This window comes from Mus caroli, unplaced genomic scaffold (genome assembly GCF_978045245.1).
Source record: "Mus caroli unplaced genomic scaffold, Mus_caroli_1 scaffold_1, whole genome shotgun sequence".
NCBI classification, from domain to species: Eukaryota; Metazoa; Chordata; class Mammalia; order Rodentia; family Muridae; genus Mus; species Mus caroli.
This window is the reverse complement of record NW_028227256.1, coordinates 136,960,844-136,983,364: the sequence shown is the minus strand read 5'-3', so window position 1 is coordinate 136,983,364 and position 22,521 is coordinate 136,960,844. Positions and strand designations below refer to the sequence as shown.

Sequence of the window (22,521 nt, the reverse complement as noted above, 5' to 3'; positions counted from 1 at the left end):
CAAATGTACAGTTTTCTTATTTCAAATGTTTTGTAGAAATATTTGGAATGGAATACATCATGCTTAGTTTCTTTATATTGTAAATCAATTTTGCAAAATGTAATCTCTACAGGAAACCGATGCATCAAAATAAGTTGTTCAGGACATTGTGTTATTTTTTTCATTGTTCCTGCCAATCATTAGAGAGGGGCTATTATATGTTAGAAATCCAAAAGTTCTGAGAAGTTGTTTTAGACCCCTTTGGTCTGGCTATGATCAGCTAAAAGAAAGTTTACTTATTTTCATATTTTATTATTTTAATTTTGGTTTCTTATGGAGTCCAAGATTCTTATAAAGTCAACTGCAACAAATTGTATATTCATTGATATAGTGTCAAAGAGATTAAGGTGCCGTGGTTTAAGGATAATTGTTCATCACGTCAGGTAAACTCTTTCTGTTCCAGGAAAACAACGTAGAATGATGCAGTACATTTTTTTTTCCTAATAAGAAACTACAGTTCATCAAGGAGTACATATATTTGTTCAGTAAAATGAAGTCTGTTGCTAGAGATTTGCAAACTTACATGAGTTAAGATGCAGATCTCCTTATTTTAATCATCAAACTTTTATTCAATATCCCTTGAGAATGACTTCTGTCACCTCTCTTCCTGAGGAAAATGATCCCCAAGAACAAAATACTAAACTTTTAATATTTGAATTGTAATTGTGTTTGTGGAATGTTCAAAAGGAAATTTCAATGGAGACTCTTTTTCTCCTCCTGCCTAATTTCTTCCCTTCCTCTATTCTCTCTTTCCCCTCTCTCCAAGTGTTCAAAAGAATCAATCAAGAATTAGTCTGCAGAGGTGAGAGTGTGCACCACACAGGCAGACAGCTTCGGGAATAGGTGGGAGCCACAGAGCCGCTGAGGCAGCACCCTTTTCGGGCCGCAGACATCCTGCACCCTCCCAGATGGAGGACAGTGGTCCACCCTGCACGGGAGCCCTCTGCCTCAGGATCAGGGAGCACCATCTTGGTTCCAGGACCCCACCGAACTTAGGAACTTAGTCTGCACAGGTGAGAGTGTGCACCACAGAAGCTGTCAGCTTCTCTGACCTGCCAAAGCAACACAGCATCTGGAAAAGGTCCTGTTTGGGCCTTCTTCTTCGGCTAGGAGAAGGTCCAAACACCAGATATCTGTGCACCTTCCCTGTAAGAGGAGAGCTTGCCAGCAGAGAGTGCTCTAACCACTGAAACACAAAGGAGAGAGCCTGTCTGCTGATAGACAGTAATCAGAATCACCAGAAGAACAATCTCTAAACAGAGACAATTATAACAACTCCAGAAATTACCAGATGGCAAAAGGTAAACGTAAGAATCTTACTAACAACAACCAAGACCACTCACCATCATCTGAACCCAGCACTCCCACTTCCCCCAGTCCAGGGCACCCCAACACACCCCAAAAGCTAGACCTGGATTTAAAAGCATATCTCATGATGATGGTAGAGGACATCAAGAAGGACTTTAATAACTCACTTAAAGAATTAAAGGAGAGCCGGGCGGTGGTGGCGCACGCCTTTAATCCCAGCACTTGGGAGGCAGAGGCAGGCGGATTTCTGAGTTCGAGGCCAGCCTGGTCTACAAAGTGAGTTCCAGGACAGCCAGGGCTATACAGAAAAACCCTGTCTCGAAAAACAAAAACAAACAAAAAAAAAAAAATTACAGGAGAACATTGCTAAAGAGTTACAAGTCCTCAAAGAAAAACAGGATAACAAAATCAAACAGGTAGAAGTCATTAAAGAGAAACAGGAAAAGACAACCAAACGGGTAGAAGTCCTTAAAGAAAAACAGGAAAACATGTCCAAACAGGTGATGGAAATGAACAAAACTATACTAGACCTAAAAAGGGAAGTAGACACAATAAAGAAAACCCAAAATGAGGCAACACTGGAGAGAGAAACCCTAGGAAAGAAATCTGGAACCATAGATGCGAGCATCAGCAACAGAATACAAGAGATGGAAGAGAGAATGTCAGGTGCAGAAGATTCCATAGAGAACATCGGAACAACAATCAAAGAAAATGGAAAATGCAAAAAGATCCTAACTCAAAACATCCAGGAAATCCAGGACACAATGAGAAGACCAAACCTACAGATAATTGGAGTGGATGAGAATGAAGATTTTCAACTCAAAGGAGCAGCAAACACCTTCAACAAAATTAGAGAAGAAAACTTCCCAAATCTAAAGAAAGAGATGCCCATGAACATACAAGAAGCCTACAGAACTCCAAATAGACTGGACCAGAAAAGAAATACCTACTGACACATAATAATCAGAACAACAAATGCACTAAATAAAGATAGAATACTAAAAGCAGTAAGAGAAAAAGGCCAAGTAACATATAAAGGCAAGCCTATCAGAATTACACCAGATGTTTCACCAGAGACTATGAAAGCCAGAAGATCCTGGACAGATGTTATACAGATACTAAAAGAACTCAAATTCCAGCCCAGGCTACTATACCCAGCCAAACTCTCAATTAACATAGATGGAAAAACCAAAGTATTCCACGACAAAACCAAATTCACACATTATCTTTCCACGAATCCAGCCCTTCAAAGGATAATAACAGAAAAAAACCAATACAAGGACGGGAACCACTCCCTAGAAAAAACAAGAAGGTAATCCCTCAACAAACCTAAAAGAAGACAGCCACAAGAACAGAATGCCAACTTTAACAACAAAAAAAAAAACAGGGAGCAACAATTACCTCAAACAATAATAGTAGGAGATTTCAATATCCCGTCCCGTGGGATTCAGTTATTCCTGGGTGCAAGGGGGACCTCGAACCTGGAAGGAAATGGGAGGAAAAGAAAGAGAAGCGGAGACCAAGTAGATTGTACCTATCAAGGTCTCGTTTATTATGCTGAGGTGCCTTCTTTTTAAAGCATACATCACGGGGAATATGGGAGGGGTCCAGGGAGAATTATACAAAGAACAAAGAAGTGGGCATCTGCTGACATGGGAGCTGAGGTCAGGCGCCAAACTGCGGGCACTCTGCATCTTATCTCTGGAACATAGATCCTCCTTGACTTTCTCACGGGATGGTCTCTGACACTTCAACACACCACTTTCACCAATGGACAGATCATGGAAACAGAAACTAAACAGGGACACAGTGAAACTAACAGAAGTTATGAATCAAATGGATCTGGCAGATATCTACAGAACATTCTATCCTAAAACAAAAAGATATACCTTCTTCTCAGTACCTCATGGTACCTTCTTCAAAATTGACCACATAATTGGTCACAAAACAGGCCTCAACAGATACAAAAATATTGAAATTGTCCCATGCATCCTATCAGATCACCATGGACTAAGGCAGATCTTCAATAATAAAATAAATAATAGAAGGCCAACATTCACGTTGAAACTGAACAACACTCTTCTCAATGATACCTTGGTCAAGGAAGGAATAAAGAAAGAAATTAATGACTTTTTAGAGTTCAATGAAAATGAAGCCACAACATACTCAAACTTATTGGACGCAATGAAAACATTTCTAAGAGGAAAACTCATAGCTCTGAGTGCCTCCAAAAAGAAATTAGAGAGAGAGCACACATTAGCAGCTTAACAACACACCTAAATCTCTAGAACAAAAGGAAGCAAATTCACCAAGAGGAGTAGACAGCAGGATATAGTCGAACTCAGGGGCAAAATCAACCAACTGGAAACAAAAGAACTATTCAAAGAATCAACCAATCAAGGAGCTGGTCCTTTGAGAAAATCAACAAGATAGATAAACCCTTTGCCAGACTCACTAGAGGGCACAGGGAAAGCATTCTAATTAACAAAATCAGAAATGAAAAAGGAGACATAACCACAGATCCTTAAGAAATCCAAAACACCATCAGATCCTTCTACCAAAGGCTATACTCAACAAAAATGGAGAACCTGGATGAAATGGAGAAGTTTCTAGACAGATAACAGGTACTAAATTGAATCAAGATCAGGTTAATGATCTAAACAGCCCTATATCCCCTAAAGAAATAGAAGCAGTCATTAATAGTTTCCCAACCAAAAAAAGCCCAGGACCAGATGGCTTTAGTGCAGAGTTCTATCAGACCTTCAAAGAAGATCTAATCCCAGTTATTCACAAACTATTCTACAAAATAGAACAGAAGGTACTCTACACAACTCATTCTATGAAGCCACAATTACTCTGATACCTAAACCACAAAAAAACCAAACAAAGATAGAAAACTTCAAACCAATATCCCTTATGAATATTGATGGAAAAATCCTCAATAAAGTTCTTGCTAACTGAATCCAAGAACACATCAAAACAATCATCCAACCTGACCAAGTAGGTTTCATCCCAGGGATGCAGGGAGGGTTCAATATAAGGAAATCCATCAACGTAATCCATTATATAAACAAACTCAAAGACAAAAAACACATGATCATCTCATTAGATGCGGAAATAGCATTTGGCAAGATCCAACACCCATTCATGATAAAAGTCTTGGAAAGATCAGTAATTCAAGGCCCATAACTAAACATGATAAAAGCAATCTACAGCAAACCAGTAGCCAACATCAAATAAATGGTGAGAAGCTTGAAGCAATCCCACTAAAATCAGGGATTAAACATGGCTGTCCACTCTCTCCATACCTATTCAACATTGTACTTGAAGTCCTAGCCAGAGCAATTCGACAACAAAAGGAAATCAAAGGGATACAAATTGGAAAAGATGAAGTCAAAATATCACTTTTTGCAGAAGATATGATAGTATATATAAGTGACCCTAAAAATTCCACCAGAGAACTCCTAAACCTGATAAACAGCTTCGGTGAAGTAGCTGGATATAAAATTAACTCAAATAAGTAAATGGCCTTTCTCTACACAAAGAATAAACAGGCTGAGAAAGAAATTAGGGAAACAACACCCTTCTCAATAGTCACAAATAATATAAAATATCTTGGCGTGACTCTAACTAAGGAAGTGAAAGATGTTTATAATAAAATCTTCAAGTCTCTGAAGAAAGAAATTATAGAAGATCTCAGAAGATGGAAAGATCTCCCATGATCATGGACTGGCAGGATCAACATTGTAAAAATGGCTATCTTGCCAAAAGCAATCTACAGATTCAATGCAATCCCCATCAAAATTCCAACTCAATTCTTCAACGAATTAGAAAGTGCAATCTGCAAATTCATCTGGAATAACAAAAAACCTAGGATAGCAAAAACTCTTCTCAAGGATAAAAGAACCTCTGGTGGAATCACCATGCCTGACCTAAAGCTTTACTACAGAGCAATTGTAATAAAAAGTGCATTGTACTGGTATAGTGACAGACAAGTAGACCAATGGAATAGAATTGAAGACCCAGAAATGAAGCCTCATACCTATGGTCACTTGATCTTCGACAAGGGAGCTAAAACCATCCCGTGGAAGAAAGACAGCATTTTCAACAAATGGTGCTGGCACAACTGGTTGTTATCATGTAGAAGAATGCGAATTGATCCATTCCTATCTCCTTGTACTAAGGTCAAATCTAAGTGGATCAAGAAACTTCACATAAAACCAGAGACACTGAAACTTATAGAGGAGAAAGTGGGGAAAAGCCTTGAAGAAATGGGTACAGGGGAAATATTCTTGAATAGAACAGCAATGGCTTGTGATGTAAGATCGAGAATTGACAAGTGGGACCTCATGAAACTGCAAAGCTTCTGCAAGGGAAAAGACACCATCAATAAGACAAAAAAAACACCAACAGATTGGGAAAGGATCTTTACCTATCCTAAATCAGATAAGGGACTAATATCCAATATATATAAAGAACTGAAGAAGGTGGACTCCAGAAAATCAAATAACCCCATTAAAAAATGGGGCTCAGAACAGAACAAAGAATTCTCACCTGAGGAATACCAAATGACAGAGAAGCACCTGAAAAAATGTTCAACATCCTTAATCATCAGGGAAATGCAAATCAAAACAACGCTGAGATTCCACCTCACACCAGTCAGAATAGCTAAGATCAAAAACTCAGGTGACAGCATATGCTGGTGACGATGCGGAGAAAGAGGAACACACCTCCATTGTTGGTGGGATTGCAAGCTTGTACAACCACTCTGGAAATCAGTCTGGCAGTTCCTCAGAAAATTGGACATAGTTCTACTGGAGGATCCAGCAATACCTCTCCTGGGCATATATCCAGAAGATGTCCCAACCGGTAAGAAGGACACATGCTCCACTATGTTCATAGCAGCCTTATTTATAATAGCCAGAGGCTGGAAAGAACCCAGATGCCCCTCAACAGAGGAATGGATACAGAAAATACGGTACATTTATACAATGGAGTACTACTCAGCTATTAAAAAGAAGGAATTTATGAAATTCCTAGCCAAATGGATGGACCTGGAGGGCATCATCTTGAGTGAGGTAACACAATCACAAAGGAACTCACACAATATGTATTCACTGATAAGTGGATATTAGCCCAAAACTTAGGATGCCCAAGATATAAGATACAATTTGCTAAACGCATGAAACTCAAGAAGAATGAAGACCAAAGTGTGGACACTGTGCCCCTTCTTAGAAGTGGGAACAAAACACCAATGGAAGGAGTTACAGAGACAAACTTTGGATCTGTGATGATAGGATGGACCATCTTGAGACTGCCATATGCAGGGATCCATCCCATAATCAGCTTCCAAACGCTGACACTATTGCATACATTAGCAAGATTTTGCTGAAAGGACCCAGATATAGCTCTCTCTTGTGAAACTATGCCGGGGCCAAACAAATACAGAAGTCGATGCTCACTGTCACCTATTGGATGGATCACAGGGCTCCCAATAGAGAAGCTAGAGAAAGTACCCAAGGAGCTAAAGGGATCTGCAACCCTATAGTTGGAACAACATTCTGAACTAACCAGTACCCCGGAGCTCTTGTCTCTACCTGCATATGTATCGAAAGATGGCCTAGTTGGCCATCACTGGAAAGAGAGGCCCATTGGACTTGCAAACTTTATATGCCCCAATACAGGGGAATTCCAGGGCCAAAAGAATGGGAATGGGTGGGTAGGGAAGTGGGAGGAGGGGGTATGGGGGACTTTTGGGATAGCATTGGAAATGTAATTGATGAAAATACGTAATAAAAAAAAATAATTTAAGATTCCCAGTAATATTTAAAATACATTATAGAAAAGTAAAAATTTTAATTTACTGCACCTTAAATAAATATATATGTGAATAAATACATTTTTCATTTTTTTCTAATTAATAATTTTTTTAAGATTTGTAATAAATTATTGGGTAAGAATATTGTCATATAAAAATTTATTTTACTTATTTATTTGCATCATAGTAAATCTCAGTAATATTTGCCTCTTAAGAAACCTTTGTCGTCCCTTAGTTCCTGTCAGCCAGTTTTGAAGATGACTTGGCTATTGCCTCTGAATCAGTGTGGTGCTGTCAGATATTCTTTTTTCTTTTTAATTTTGTAATTATATTTAGGTACAGAAAATTTAGTGTACATTTAACCCAATTTAGTGGCGAGATCTTTAGCCTTTGCTTTTTCCAGCTTGGCAATGGGAACCACAGACTTAGGACCCAGGATGTTGCCTCCCCAGTGGCGACGGATCTTGTCATATCTGTCATTATAATTTGTCCTAATAGCTTCCACAAGCTTAGCCAGAGCACCCCTGTCTTCCGAGTTAACCTTTGTGAAGGCAACAGTGGTGCATGTCTTCCTGTGGACCAGGTGCCCCAGTCTGGCCTTTCCCTTGATTATGCAGTAGGGCACCCCTATCTTTTGACACAGGGCAAGTAGGAAAACCACCAGCTCAATGGGGTCTACGTCATGGGCAATCACCACCAGCTGAGCCTTCTTGTTCTCCACCAAGGTGGTGACTGTATTGACTCCTGCTCGGAGGACAGGTGGTCTCTTAGTTGGGACGTCGCCTTTGCCAGCAGCTTTCTTCTCTGCATGGGCCAGTAGCCTTTGCTTCTTCTCTTGCTTTGTCTCTGGCCTGTACTTGTGGGCAAGCTTAAGCAGCTGAGTAGCTGTCTGCCTGTCCAGTGCCTGGGTGAACTGGTTAATGGCAGGAGGGACTTTGAGCCGCTTGTAGAGGATGGCTCTTTGCCGGTGCAGCCTGATGTAGTGGGGTCATTTGACGAAGCACGTTAAATCTCTTTTGGGCTGGATGTCCTGTCCAATGCCGAAATTCTTGGGCCTCTTCTCGAACAGAGGGTTGACCACCTTCTTGGCCTCCTGCTTCTTGATGACGGCGGGGGCCAGGGCTACCTTCTTCCCCTTGGCCTTCTTCCCTTTGGGCATCTTGCTCGGCTGCTGGAGAGAGGCTGTCAGATATTCTTGACTGTCAGTCATCAGAAGACTTTGCTAGGCACTATGTCCAACATGCCACACACACTAGGATTTGGCAAGAGGGCTCAGTTCCTTATCAGTTATAAGCCTCTGCATAGATTGTTTCACAAAAGCTAACTTACCTTAGAGTTACTGATCAGAGATACAGTAGGAGTCTAGAATCCATCCATGAGCTACATGGAGCATACAATGTTTTGGTCATAGCTGTTTCTTACACACTGAGTTCAACATGCATGTGAAGAAGAGAATTATGTTTCTCTATCTGGAGAGAGTTGCTTTGAACAATGTCAGTGGCTTCTCATCACATGTATACCACTGTGTTTTATTGAATTCAGAGTATTTAATTTCTGGGATACTCTATTCTTTTCAATTTTTTCCTATCTACATCAGGAGCATCTTTATGTCAGAAAGTAAGTGGAAAGTCAAAGCTGCTTGCCTGATGACCACCAGCAATGGGATATAAGGGAATGGCCAAGATCTCAATATCCCCTTCAAAGGCATCAACCCAATGACTTAACTTATTTCAGTGTGTCCAGAAACTCTGAACTTTATATCCTTTCCAATAGCACCAGCAAAAAAAAAAAAAAAAAAAAAAAAAAAAAAAAAAAAAAAAAAAGCTTTTAACTGAGATGAGAATTTGGAAAATCTATAATATCCAACTCATAAAAATGAAAGAAGCTATTTCCACTAAGAAATAGCATTAATAACTATAAGAATTGTAAGAAAATTGAGTTTAAAATTATTTTTTAAATATAGTTCTCTTACAAATTCTCTTTTATTATTTTTTATTGGTTCTATTTCATTATCATTTGGGTTTTTTGTTGTTTTTTTATTATTAGTTTTTGCCATTAGGATTTTTTATATAAAATTTATTTTCTCATATATTACCTCAGCTTCCCAACTCACCCATCCCATCAACCCCATTCCTCCCCATCCATCCCTCCTCCATTTTGCTTCAGAAACTGGGAGGCCCCCAGGGATATCAACTTACTATGTCATATCAGATTTCAATAAAATTAGGCATTTCTGCTTATATTTTGGCAGGATGAGGCAACTCGGTATGAGGACAACTTTGCCCAAAGTAGGGAAAAGAATCAAAAAACAACCAACACTCCCTGTTAGGAATCCCACAAAATGGTGTTATTTGATTTTCTGGAGTAAATGGGGTTATTTGATTTTCTGGAGTCCATTAAAAATAGGGCTCAGAGCTAAACAAAGAATTCTCAACTGAGGAATACCGAATGGCTGAGAAACACCTGAAAAAATGATCAGCATCCTTAATCATCAGGGGAATGCAAATCAAAACAACCTTGAGATTCCATCTCACACCAGTCAGAATGGCTAAGATCAAAAATTCAGGTGACAGCAGATGCTGGCGAGGATATGGAGAAAGAGTAACACTCCTCCATTGTTGGTGGGATTGCAAGCTTGTACAACCACTCTGGAAATTAGTCTGGTGGTTCCTCAGAAAATTGGACATAGTACTACCAGAGGATCCTGCAATACCTCTCCTGGGCATATATCCAGAAGATGTTCCTACTAGTAAGAAAGACACATGCTCCACTATATTCATAGCAGCCTTATTTATAATAGCCAGAAGCTGGAAAGAACCCAGATGCCCCTCAACAGAGGTATGGATACAAAAAATGTAGTACATTTACACAATGGAGTACTACTCAGCTATTAAAAAGAATGAAATTATGAAATTCCTAGGCAAATGGTTGGACCTGGAGGGCATTATCCTGAGTGAGTTAACACACTTACAAAAGAACACAAATGATATGTACTCACTGATAAGTGGATATTAGCCCAGAAATTTAGAATACCCAAGTTATAAGTTACAATTTGCAAAACACATGAAACTCAAGAAGAATGAAGACCAAAGTGTGGACACGTTGCCCCTTCTTAGAATTGGGAACAAAACACCCATGGAAGGAGTTACAGAGACAAAGGTGGAGCTGAGACAAAAGGATGGACTATCCAAAGACTGCCATATCCAGGGATTCATCCCATAATCAGCCTCTAAACACTGACACCATTGCATACACTAGCAAGATTTTGCTGAAAGGACCCTGATATAGCTGTCTCTTGTGAGACTATGCTGGGGCCTAGCAAACGCATAAGCGGATGCTCACAGTCAGCTATTGGATGGATCCCAGGGCCCCCAATGGAGGAGCTAGAGAAAGTACACAATGAGCTAAAGGGATATGCAACCCTATAGGGGGAATAACATTATAAACTAACCAGTACCCCGGAGCTCTTGACTGTAGCTGCATATGTATCAAAAGATGTCCTAGTCGGCCATCACTGGAAAGAGAGGCCCATTGGACATGCAAAGTTTATATGCCCCAGTACAGGGGAATGCCAGGGCCAAAAGGTGGGAGTGGGTGGCTAGGGGAGTGGTGGGGGGAGGGTATGTGGGACTTTTGGGATAGCATTGAAAATGTACATGAGGAAAAAAAAAGGAATCCCACAAAAACACCAAGCTATACATCTATAACATATATAGAGAGGACATAGGTTAGATTCAGGCTCCCTGATTGTCAGTTGAATCTCAGTGAAATCCCAAGAGTCCAGGTTACTTGACTCTGAGTTTCCTTGTGGTATCCTGGATAATTCCAGCTCCTATAATCTTTCTTCCCCATCTTCTGCAGGATTCTCCAAACAATGTCTAATACTCAGCACAAAAGTAACTTTTATACTCCTGAGTAAATTTCTCATAGACTTAATGCTTCTCTCTGCTAACCTAGGCCTAGTACTGTACACTTTCAGTTAGCCTCTCTGTACGATCTTATCTAGGCCAAGAGTGATTTCAGCCTTTGAGACTTACTGGTGTGTAAGACCACACCTTCCTAGTACTTGTTGCCCTCTGCCTGGCTCATTCAACTCAACTGTTTCATGCGTTTAGCAAATTGTATCTTATATCTTGGGTATCCTAAGTTTCTGGGCTAATATCCACTTATCAGTGAATACATATTGTGTGAGTTCCTTTGTGATTGGGTTACCTCACTCAGGGTGATGCCCTCCAGGTCCATGCTAGGGAAATCTTTTCTAGCCTTTTACTAAGGAGTAATATCCATTTCTGATATTGAGGTATATTTCTTGTATGCAAGAAAAGGGTGGATAATGTTTTTTCATCCATTCTGTCAGCCTGTGCCATTTTTATTGGAGAATTTAATCCATTGACAATGAGAGATTTCAGTGACCATGATTGTTAATTACTGTTATTTTGATGGTGGTGGTGTTTATGTGTGTGTGTGTGTGTCTTCATTTACTCATGGGAGGTTATTTATTGCCTATGATGTAGATGATGTGCTTGTATTAGAGCAGAGCTTATTTATTTATTCTAGTTGATCTTCTTCGTTGGAATTTTTTTTCAAGTAATTATTGTAGGGCTCAGCTCTGTATAGATATTGTTTAAATTTTGCATTCTTATGGTATATCTTGTTTTCTTCTTCTATGTTTATTGACTATTTTTTCTGACCACTGTAGTCTGGGATACAATTGTGGTTTTTTTAAAAATATGTCCAGGCCCTTCTTCCTTTTAGAGTTTCCATTAAGGAGTCAGCTATATTCTGATAGGTTTGCCTTTATATTTTACTTGCTTTTTTGCTCTCACAGCTTTCAGTATTCAATTTTTGGACTATTTATTATTCTAATTACTATTTTGACAGGACTTCATTTTCTTTTCCCATCTGTTTGTTCATTGTTGAGTCTACTTATTTTAATAGCAGAATTAATGTGTGTCTCTGAACTCGGATCTTATGACATCCTTGCCCTGGGCTTTTGAGTAGGTTTACAATTGCAAGTGATGAATCTATGTAGTACAGTGAGCCAGAAACCCAACTAAGTTTGAGTTTCCACAATGTAGATCTGCCCAAATATATCTGTACTGTCTGTGGCTTGAATATATCTGAATTTTATTTATTTTACAGTGAACTTTCTGATATTTCCTGGATATGATAAGGATGATTAATCTCTCTGTAATTTCATTACATAACATTTTGTACTTTAAATGTGTAGTTCTTGCTCCTTAGGGATGTTTAACTACTCATCATTTTCATCAAATCTTTTAGTATTTTTGGGAAAATACATTATAAAAGGACAAGTGGAACAATGCAAAAGATAATGACAATGAATCTGTGTTACACATGATTGCAGAAATCAATCTTTTATGTCATGCTGAATATGTAGTAGGATGAGACTTATCAATAAAAATTAGAAGATCTTGGGGCTGAAGACAGTAAAAACTAGTTGATCTTGCGATGTGCTCATAATATTTAGAACAGTTGAAAAACTGGTAAATGTATTGATCAGCAGGCTGAGTAGAATACATCAACACTGTGATATATGGTCCAACAGTCACTGATGATGCAGCCACAACCTGCATTTTGAAAGTATAAGATGTCAAACAAGGTTCAGTTAGGTACTGACCACCTCAGGTGATCATGTACTTTAAGAAATGCTATGTTTGTTCAAGAATTGTGTATAAAGAAGGTAAACATGTTCTCCTGTGCCCACTGGAGAATGAAGAGTAGGTAAAACTTTGAGGACTGTGGAAATAATGATATTCCTACCCTGAATCATACCTCCTTTTGTTACTTTTTAAAACAAAATCTCAGTGAGCTTATTTAACTTATTGATATCCTAAGAAAAATATGATTCTCAAAATTGTTAAAGAAGAACATTACTGTAAAAGGAATTACAGTTTTTAAACCATGTGATTAATGTATAAAAATTTCTGGAGAATTTTTCTCATAAATCAAAAACTAAAATGAATGAGGAAGCCCAATGAAAATAGTTTGTCTATATACGTATTGGTTGAAATAACTTTTAATATATTGCATGAGGTTTCCTAAAGCAGAAACATACTTCATGAAACAGTGATGTTGTTCTCATTCAATATTACAAATTATAAATAATAATTACAAATTGTTACATATATAAAAGAAGTAATCATATGTTACATATAAACAATATAGTGAACAGTAAAGAATTTCAATTAATTGTATGGGACTAGCTCCATATGTTTCCATATTCATACTATATTTTAGTTTCAGTGAAAATTATAAATAAGCAGTTATCATATTTAATATTAAGAAATGTCTCTAATCCTCTTCTCTCTTGAGGTATCAGCCATAACTTGATTTCATATGAAATGACATCCTCACAAACCAATGTTTTCTATTGTCTTATTTCCTTGTCCCACACCCCCACTGTTTTTTCAATTCATTAAAAGTAATTTATTAATCAAAAGTTTTATATGTGATTTGAGTGTTTTTCTGGTTGTTTTATTTAATTTTTTTTTATTTCAAGTGAAACCTTGTGAATTTCCACAATTCCAATATGGACATCTGTATTATGAAGAGAGCCTGAGACCCAACTTCCCAGTGTCTATAGGAAAACAGTACAGCTATAAGTGTGACAATGGGTTTTCACCACCTTCTGGGCATTCCTGGGACTTCCTTCGTTGCACAGCACAAGGGTGGAAGCCTGAAGTCCCATGCGTCAGTAAGCCAATGTCTTTGTATTTAAATATGTTTAACTCTTTTAAAGAGATAGCACATACATAATTACAGTTATGTTTCTCATGACAAACATAAGACCAACGAAAATACTTGTGAGCAAAAAGGCTAGTTTCTGTTCTTTGGGAGCAGCTCTTCATGAAATGTACTTGCACACAATAGGGACTATGGAAATGCCTTTATTTCTTGCATATTTTATTTATACAAACTAAAGATACATGCTACTCATTTAAACATTTGTTATTAATTTTATTTCTGAATGCAATACATGCTCATTAAACAGCTGGAAAGATAACATTTAACTTAAGGAAATGAAAGCTTTTACTTTTTTTTAATTTTTACTTTTTATGTTTCTTAGGGAAATGTGTTTTCCATTATGTGGAGAATGGACAATCTTCATACTGGGAAAAAATATATGTGCAGGGTCAGTCTGCAAAAGTCCAGTGTTACAATGGCTTTAGTCTTCAAAATGGTCAAGACACAATGACATGTACAGAGAATGGCTGGTCCCCTCCTCCCAAATGCATCCGTATCAGTAAGTAACCAGCCCTTACATCACAAGATTCTCATGACTCTCTGTTCCTTCTGTATTAACTGTGGCAACATGCTTCATTTTTTCCAGTGTGGATAAGTGAATATTGAAGATTCCTGATAAGTATATACAACATAAACACTCCTAGTCGATCTTAAGCCTTAATACAGCAAAACATTTACAAACTTAATTTTATAGTACTATGTGCTTTTAGCTTACTTTGCATTTGACTCAAGATGAATATGAAATTATTATTTACCATTAAACAAAATAGCTAAACACATCATTGATATAATAACATTTTAACTTCTAATTAACTCTGAATTCTCTATGATATGTTATGGGGAAGAGAATTCTTGAGTAGTGTGCATGACACAGTTTTGATGTTTTTTCTCCAATATTTGTACCAATATGTTTATGTCGTGTCAATTTTTTCTTGTTGTGTATCCTTGTAAATGTCTGAGTTTTGTCTCAATTTATTTTTTAAAAAATAAATACCTTTAAATTTTTACAACATCATAGTATTGATATTCATTCCTTTTAATGTCACTTGGGATTTTAAAATATGATCCTAAGTTAATTTATAGTTAACCATTTTTCAAATTTAGTTTTCTTCTAATTTACACTTTAGTAATTTGTTTTCTGTAAAGTGAAGAATTCTAAAAAATAAGTTTTTACTTATACATGTCAAGGGAAGTGGGGTTTTTTTTTAGACTTAATACTGCCAACTTTTTTATATAGACTTGATTGCCATTATCTTGCATTTTCAGAACAATTTTGAAATTATCATATACTATTGTCTTACTTTTTATGAATGTGATATATATTTAAAAGTATAGACTGATTTTGAATGCTTGTCAATTGCCTTTTATTATACCACTTGGCTGATGAGAAACTTTTCTTAGCCTCATTCTTTTTTAGACATTTGTCCTTTATTTAATTTCCAAAATTTTTATCTTTATTTATTTAAAATTTTTAAAGATTAACATTATTGATCCATTTAAAACCTTTACTGTGTTTTTATTTGGTAGTTTTTCTTTTATACTAGCTTTGCTTATAACCTTAATTTTACATATTCTTTCTAGAGTTTTTGTGAATTGGTCTGAATTATATGAATATACAATAGTTTAAAAATATTTCAGGTCCAATTTTCTTTTTTTTTTCCATTTTTATTAGGGATTTAGCTCATTTACATTTCCAATGCTATACCAAAAGTCCCCCATACCCCCCCACTCCCCTACCCCCCCACTCCCCCTTTTTGGCCCTGGCGTTCCCCTGTATTGGGGCATATAAAGTTTGCAAGTTCAATGGGCCTCTCTTTCCAGTGATGGCCGACTAGGCTATCTTTTGATACATATGCAGCTAGAGTCAAGAACTCCGGGGTACTGGTTAGTTCATATTGTTGTACCACCTATAGGGTTGCAGTTTCCTTTAGTTCCTTGGGTGCTTTCTCTAGCTCCTGCATTGGGGGCCCTGTAATCCATTCAATAGCTGACTGTGAGCATCCACTTCTGGACATAGAACTACCCAAGGATCCAGCAATACCTCTCCTGGGCATATATCCAGAAGATGTCCCAACAGGTAAGAAGGACAAATGCACTACTATGTTCATGGCAGCCTTATTTATAATAGCCAGAAGCTGGAAAGAACCCAGATGTCCCTCAACAGAGGAATGGATACAGAAAATGTGGTACATTTACACAATGGAGTACTACTCAGCTATTAAAAAGAATGAATTTATGAAATTCCTAGGCAAATGGATGGATCTGGAGGGCATAATCCTGAGTGAAGTAACACAATCACAAAGGAACTCACACAATATGTACTCACTGATAAGTGGATATTAGCCCAAAACTTAGGATACCCAAGATATAAGATACAATTTGTTAAATGCATGAAACTCAACAAGAATGAAGACCAAAGTGTGGACATTGTGCCCCTTCTTAGAATTGGGAACAAAACACCCATGGGAGGAGTTACAGAGACAAAGTTTGGAGCTGTGACGAAAGAATGGACCATCTAGAGACTGCCATTTCCAGGTATCCACCCCATAATCAGCTTCCAAACGCTGACACCATTGCATACACTAGCAAGATTTTGCTACAAGGTCCCAGATATAGCTGTCTCTTGTGAGACTATGCCGGGGCCTAGCAAACACAGAAGTGAATGCTCACAGTCAGCTATTGGATGGATCACAGGGCTCCCAATGGAGGAGCTAGAGAAAGTACCCAAGAAGCTAAAGGGATCTGCAACCCTATAGGTGGAACAACATTCTGAACTTACCAGTACCCCCCAGCTCTTGACTCTAGCTGCATATGTATCAAAATATTTCAGGTCCTTTTACATTTTAAAGTCCTATTAAGGCTGATTGATTTAGTTTACTTTCTTCAAGTAACTCAAAATACCTTAAAGGAACTGAAAGTTTATGCTCATATTCCAAGGACTTACCTATGAAAAAAATCATTTTTCTTCAGGAAACAGTTGATAAATATATAGTGCTCAGGTCAGTGGCACTGAAAGATGAGCCTGATTGTATGACTACAACACCATCTAGAACCAGTCTTCTGAGGAATTTATCTTTTTCCCTCTTTCTTCAGCCTGAGTTCAATTCTACTATTCTAGGTATTAAAATTTCCTTTCCTTACTGTTGTGTTTTGTTTCTACTACATTATATCAATAGAGTAATGCATTGTAGGCTTTTGTTTGTTTGCTTGATTGCTTGTTTTCATTCTAGAATTTTAATTTTTCTTTTTTTCTGTTTTCATTGTTCTTTTCTCATGCAATACATCCTGATCTCAGCCACACTTCTCTCCATTCCTCCCAGTTCCCTCCACTCCAATCTCCTCCATATAAGCTGTTCTCCATTTCCCTTCAGAAAAGAGCAGGCATCTTAGTGATACCAAATGAATACAGCATAGCAGAATGCAAGAACACTTGGTTGAAATTGCCATATCAAAGCTGGAGAAGGCAACCCAGTAGGCAGAAAATGGTCCCAAGGCAAAGCAGTGAGACACTTGCTCTGTTAGGACTCTCACAAAATGCCCAAAATAAGAAAACACAGTGTATATACAGACCCACTCAGCTTCTAGGATTACAGCTTCCATCTCTGTAACCTCTATGATCCCTGCTTAGTTGATTCTGTTTACCATATACTACTAGTGTCCTTCAACCTTCTGTCTCCTAAAATCTTTTCTTCTCATCTTTTTCTGGGTTGTACTATCTTTGCCTATTGTTTGTCTGTGTGTCTCTGCATCTGTTTCCATTCAGGTGCTCAACAAAGCCTCTGTGAAGATGATTAGTCTTGTCAGTAATCTATGAGTGTAGCAGAATATTATTAGCAATCATTGACAGTATTTGTTTGTCAGTAATGTTTGGTACCACTACATTTCTCTGAGCCATACAGCTTCCCATTCCTGTCCATCATCCCATTGTGGAGTATGGACTTCCTTCATGGTTTGGGGCTCAATTTAGATCAGTCATTAGTTGGTCACTCCCATAAACACTGAGATTCCTTCACCTTAGCACATTTTGCAGACAGGACAGTTAGTGAGTAAAAAGATTTAGGCCTTTGTTTCCCAGTCCCACCAGTGGAAGTCCCACTATGCCTCCTGACTTCTTTCCTAGGTTTTCAATCTACAGAGTTGTCTCCCTTTGTGATTACGTTATTGTTTCTACTTCCATTTTTAGAACCTGTGTGGTTTTATTCAATTATTTCACCTGTTTGGATGTGTTTTCCTATAATTCATTAGGGGATTTTTGTGTTTCCTCTTTAAGGGCTTCTACCTATTTACCTATGTTCTCTTGTATTTCTTTAAGGTAGTTATTTATGTCCTTTTTATAGGCCTCCATCATTATCATGAAAAGTGACCTTATATCAATATCTTGCTATTCTGGCGTGGTGGTATATCCAGGACTTGATATTGTATCAAAGTTGGGATCTGATGATTCCAAGTAACCTTGGTTGCTTTTGATTATGTTCTTATGCTTGCCTCCCACCATCAGATTATCTCCAGTGTTCCCTGTCCACAATATATCTTATTGAAGCCTGTCCTTTCTGTAAGAACTCCTCAGAGTTCAGCTTTCTCTGTGATCCTGTGATTCTGGGATCTTGTGATCCTGAGATTCTGGGTGTGCCAGAGTTCTTAGCAGTCAAAGCTTCCCCTGAGATGCTGAGATCCTGGTGTGACCAAGCTCCTGGGATTCTGGGATCCTACAGTCCTAAGATCCTGGGCATGCTATGGCACCTGGAAGTCATATTTCCTCTGGGGAACCTGGGTAGGGCTTTCCACTGAGTTTAAAACCATGGTAGACCAGCACCGCCTGAAGGAACCCAAGCCACTGGTCGAGCAGGGTTCCTGTGTCCCTATTCCTGGTGGCCCCAGGCACTCATGGTTCTTTTGGAACAGATGCTGTATTCCACTCACCAGAGATCCTAAGACCCTGGGCATGCTATGGCAACTGGTGTGTAGAGAGTACTCTGGGAATCATGGGAATGTCAGTTTGTTTCCTAATTAACTATTTTATTTATTTTCATTTCAAATGTTGTCTCACTTCCTCATCTCCCCTCCAATTACCCATTCCTCATCCCCAACCATTTTGCCCCTAAGAAGCTGCTCACTCACCTACCCATCTACCCATTCCTGCCTAATCCTTTAGCATCAACCTTATCTGGGGCATCAAGCTTCCACAGGACTAAGTGCCTCCCTTCCCATTGATGTCAGATAAGGCAGTCCTCTGCTACATATGTAGCACTAGAATAAAGGAGCCTATGTATAACTTCTTTATTTATAGTTTAGTTCCTGGGAGTTCTGAGGGGCCCATTTAGTTGATACTGAAGTTCTTCCTCTGAAGTTGCAATCCCATTCATTTTCTTCAGTCCTACCCCTAACTCTTCTGTTGGGGTCCACAGTCTCAGTCTAATGGTTGACTGAAGCTATCTGCATCTGTCTTAGTCAGGTGCTGGCAGTGCATCTCAGAGGACAGCCATATCAGGCTGTAGTCTGCAAGCACATCATGGTATCAGCAATAATGTAGGGATTTGGTGACTGTAGATGGCATGGATCCCAACATGGGACAGTCTCTGAATGGCCTTTCCTTCAGTCTCTGCTCCTTTTGACCCCCTTCAATTCCTTTAGAAAGGAACAATTCTAGGTTAAAATTTTTGAGATGAGTGGGTGGCTCTATCCCTCAACTGGGGCCATATCTATCTATTGGAGGTTGTTCTCTCTCCACTTTGTTGGGTATCTTGGGTAATGTCTTCCCCCATAGGATCTTCAGAACCTCTCCCTTCCCTGGCATCTGGGACTTTCTAGTTCCTCTACCCGCCACATTGCTGCATATTTCTCTTCATTCTCCTGACCCTCTTTACTTCTCTTCTGTCTCTTCCCCTTACTAGCCACCACCACATATACACTCACACATTTTTACCTAATTAATCTATCTTCCAGGTTCCTCCACCCCTCTACCTCCTGTGATTATTTTGTTGCCCTTTCTTAGTGGGATTGAATACATACTTTTATACTTTGGTCTTACTTCTTTTTAAGCATCATATGGTCTATGAATTGTATTGTGAGTATTCTGAGCTTTTGGGATATCTACATATCAGTGAGTATAAACCACATATGTCCGTTCATCTATGGGTTACCTCACTCAGGATATATTCTTTATTTTCTTCTTTTGTCTGTCATGATAGTTTTCTTTTTGTGAGTGCTCCAGTAATAGTGTCAGGCCTTGTGGCCTCCCTTTGAGCTGGATCCCACTGTGGGCCTGTCACTGGACCTTCTTTTCCTTAGGCTCTTCTCCATTTCCAACCTTGAAATTCTTTCTATTGTTCTAGCTATCACTTTGTGTGCTATATTGAATAGATATGGGGAGAATGGGCATCCTTGTCTTGCCCCAAATTTTAGTGAGATTGCTTCAAGTATGTGTTCATTTAATTTGATATTGTCTGTTAATTTGCAGTAAATTGCTTTTAGTATGGTTAGGTATGGGCCTTGAATTTCTGATCTCTCCAATACTTTTAACATGAAAGGGTGTGGTATTTTGTCAAATAATTTTTCTGCATCTAAGATGATGATGTGAATTTTTTCTTTGAGTTTGTTTATATAGTAGATTATGTTCATGTATTTTTGTATATTGAAGCAACCTTTTGTTTCTGGGATGAAGTCTTCTTGATCATGGTGAATGAAGGTATTGATGTGTTCTTAGATTCAATCTGCAAGAATTTTTTTTAATTAGGTATTTTCCTCATTTACATTTCCAATGCTATCCCAAAAGTCCCCCATACCCTCACCCAACTACCCTACCAACCCACTCCCACTTTTTGGTCCTGGAGTTCCCCTGTACTGGGGCATATAAAGTTTGCAAGTCCAATTTTATTGAGTATTTTTGCATCTATATTCATAATGGAGATTGGTCTGAAGTTTTTTGTTTTTGTTTTTGTTTTTTTGGTTGTGTCCTTGTGTGGTTTAGGTATCAGAGTAATTATGGCTTCCTAGAATGAATTAGGTAGTTTCTATTTTATGAAATATTTCGAGAAATATTGGTATCATGTCATCTTTGAAGTTCTGGTAGAATTCTGCAGTAAATCCATCTGACTCTGGCCTTTTTTGTGGTGGGAAGTTTTCAATGGCTTCTCTTTCCTTATGGCATATGGGCCTGTTTAGATAGTTTACCTGCTCTTGATTTCACTTTGGTATGTGATGAAAACCATCCATTTCATCTAGATTTTCCAGTTTTGTAGAATACAGGATTTTGTAGTAAGATCTGATTTTTTAAAAATTTCTTCAGTTTCTGTTGTTATGTCTCCCTTTTCATTTCTCATTTTGATAATTTGGTTACTGCCCCTAGAACCTTTAATTAGTTTGGCTAAGGGATTATCTATCTTGTTGATTCTCTCAAAGAACCAGCTTTTCATTTTGGTGATTCTTTGTATTGCTCTCTTTGTTTCTATTTGTTGGATTTCAGCCCTGAATCTGGCCTTTTCCTTCTGTCTACTCCTCTTGGGTGAGTTTGATTGTTTATGTTCTAGAGCTCTCAGGTGTGCTGTAAAGTTGATAATGTAATATCTTTCCAGTTTCTTTACCAGGGCACTTAATGGTATCAATTTTCCTCTTAGCACCACCCTCATTGTGTCCCATAAGTTTGAATTTGATTTGTCAAGATTTTCATTAAATTCCAGGAAGGCTTTAGTTTCTTTGTTTCTTGCCTGACCCAGCTATCGAGTAGAGAGTTTTTCAGTTTACAAGTATACGTATGCTTTCTGCCTTTTTCACTTTTATTGAAGACCAGCCTTAGGCAATGGTGATCTAATGGGATGCATGAAATTATTTCAATATTCTGGTATTGGTTTAGGGTTGTTTTGTGACCCATTATATGTTTGACTTTGGAGTAGGAACCATGAGGTGCTGAGAAGAAGGTTCATTCTTTTGTTTTAGGGTGGAATGTTCTGTAGATATCTGTTAAATCTATTTGGTTCATAACCTCTACTAGTTTCACTGTGTCTCTGTTTAGTTTCTGTTTCAACGACCTGTCCATTGGCAAGAGCCAAGTGTTGAAATCTCCCACGATTATTATATGGGTTTCAATATGTGTTTTGAGCTTTAGTAAAGTTTCCTTTTTTATTAGATATTTTCTTTCTTTACATTTCAAATGTCCCCTTTCCCAGTTTTCCCTCTGAAAACCCACTTTCCAATCCCCCTGTCCCTGCTCATAACCCACACAACCCTTCTTCCCTGTCCTGCCACTCCCCTGCACTGGGGCATCAGGCATTCTTAGGCTTAAGGGCCTCTTCTTGCATTGATGTCCAACAAGTCTACCCTCTGCTACATATGCCACTGGAGCCATGGGTCCCTCCATGTTTATTCTTTTGTTGGTGGTTTAGTCCCTGGGAGCTCTGGGGTTACTGGTTAGTTCATATTGTTATTCCTCTTGTGGGGCTGCAAGCTCCTTCAGCTCCATCAGTTGTTTCTCTAGCTCCTCCATTGGGGACGTTTTGCTCAGTCCAATTGTTAGCTGAAAGCATCCACCTCTGTATTTGACATGCACTGGCAGAGCTCTCAGGAGACAGTTAGATCAGGCTTCTGTCAGCAAG

General features: G+C 38.4%; 1 protein-coding gene and 1 pseudogene across 3 annotated transcripts in view; one reads left to right on the top strand and one right to left on the bottom strand.

Moving 5' to 3' along the window:
• LOC147006136 (complement factor H-related protein 3-like) overlaps positions 1-22,521 on the top strand; it is a 70,760-nt gene that overhangs the window by 21,928 nt on the left and 26,311 nt on the right. For 2 of the 3 annotated variants that reach the window (XM_085841643.1, XM_085841641.1), the window contains exons 2-3: positions 13,689-13,883; positions 14,256-14,432. In XM_085841643.1, coding sequence (XP_085697769.1) covers positions 13,689-13,883; positions 14,256-14,432 — 372 coding nt within the window. The remainder of the gene's footprint in view (positions 1-13,688; positions 13,884-14,255; positions 14,433-22,521) is intronic. The other variant, XM_085841644.1, reaches the window with a different exon arrangement.
• Positions 7,490-8,330, bottom strand: LOC147006137 (large ribosomal subunit protein eL8 pseudogene; annotated as a pseudogene).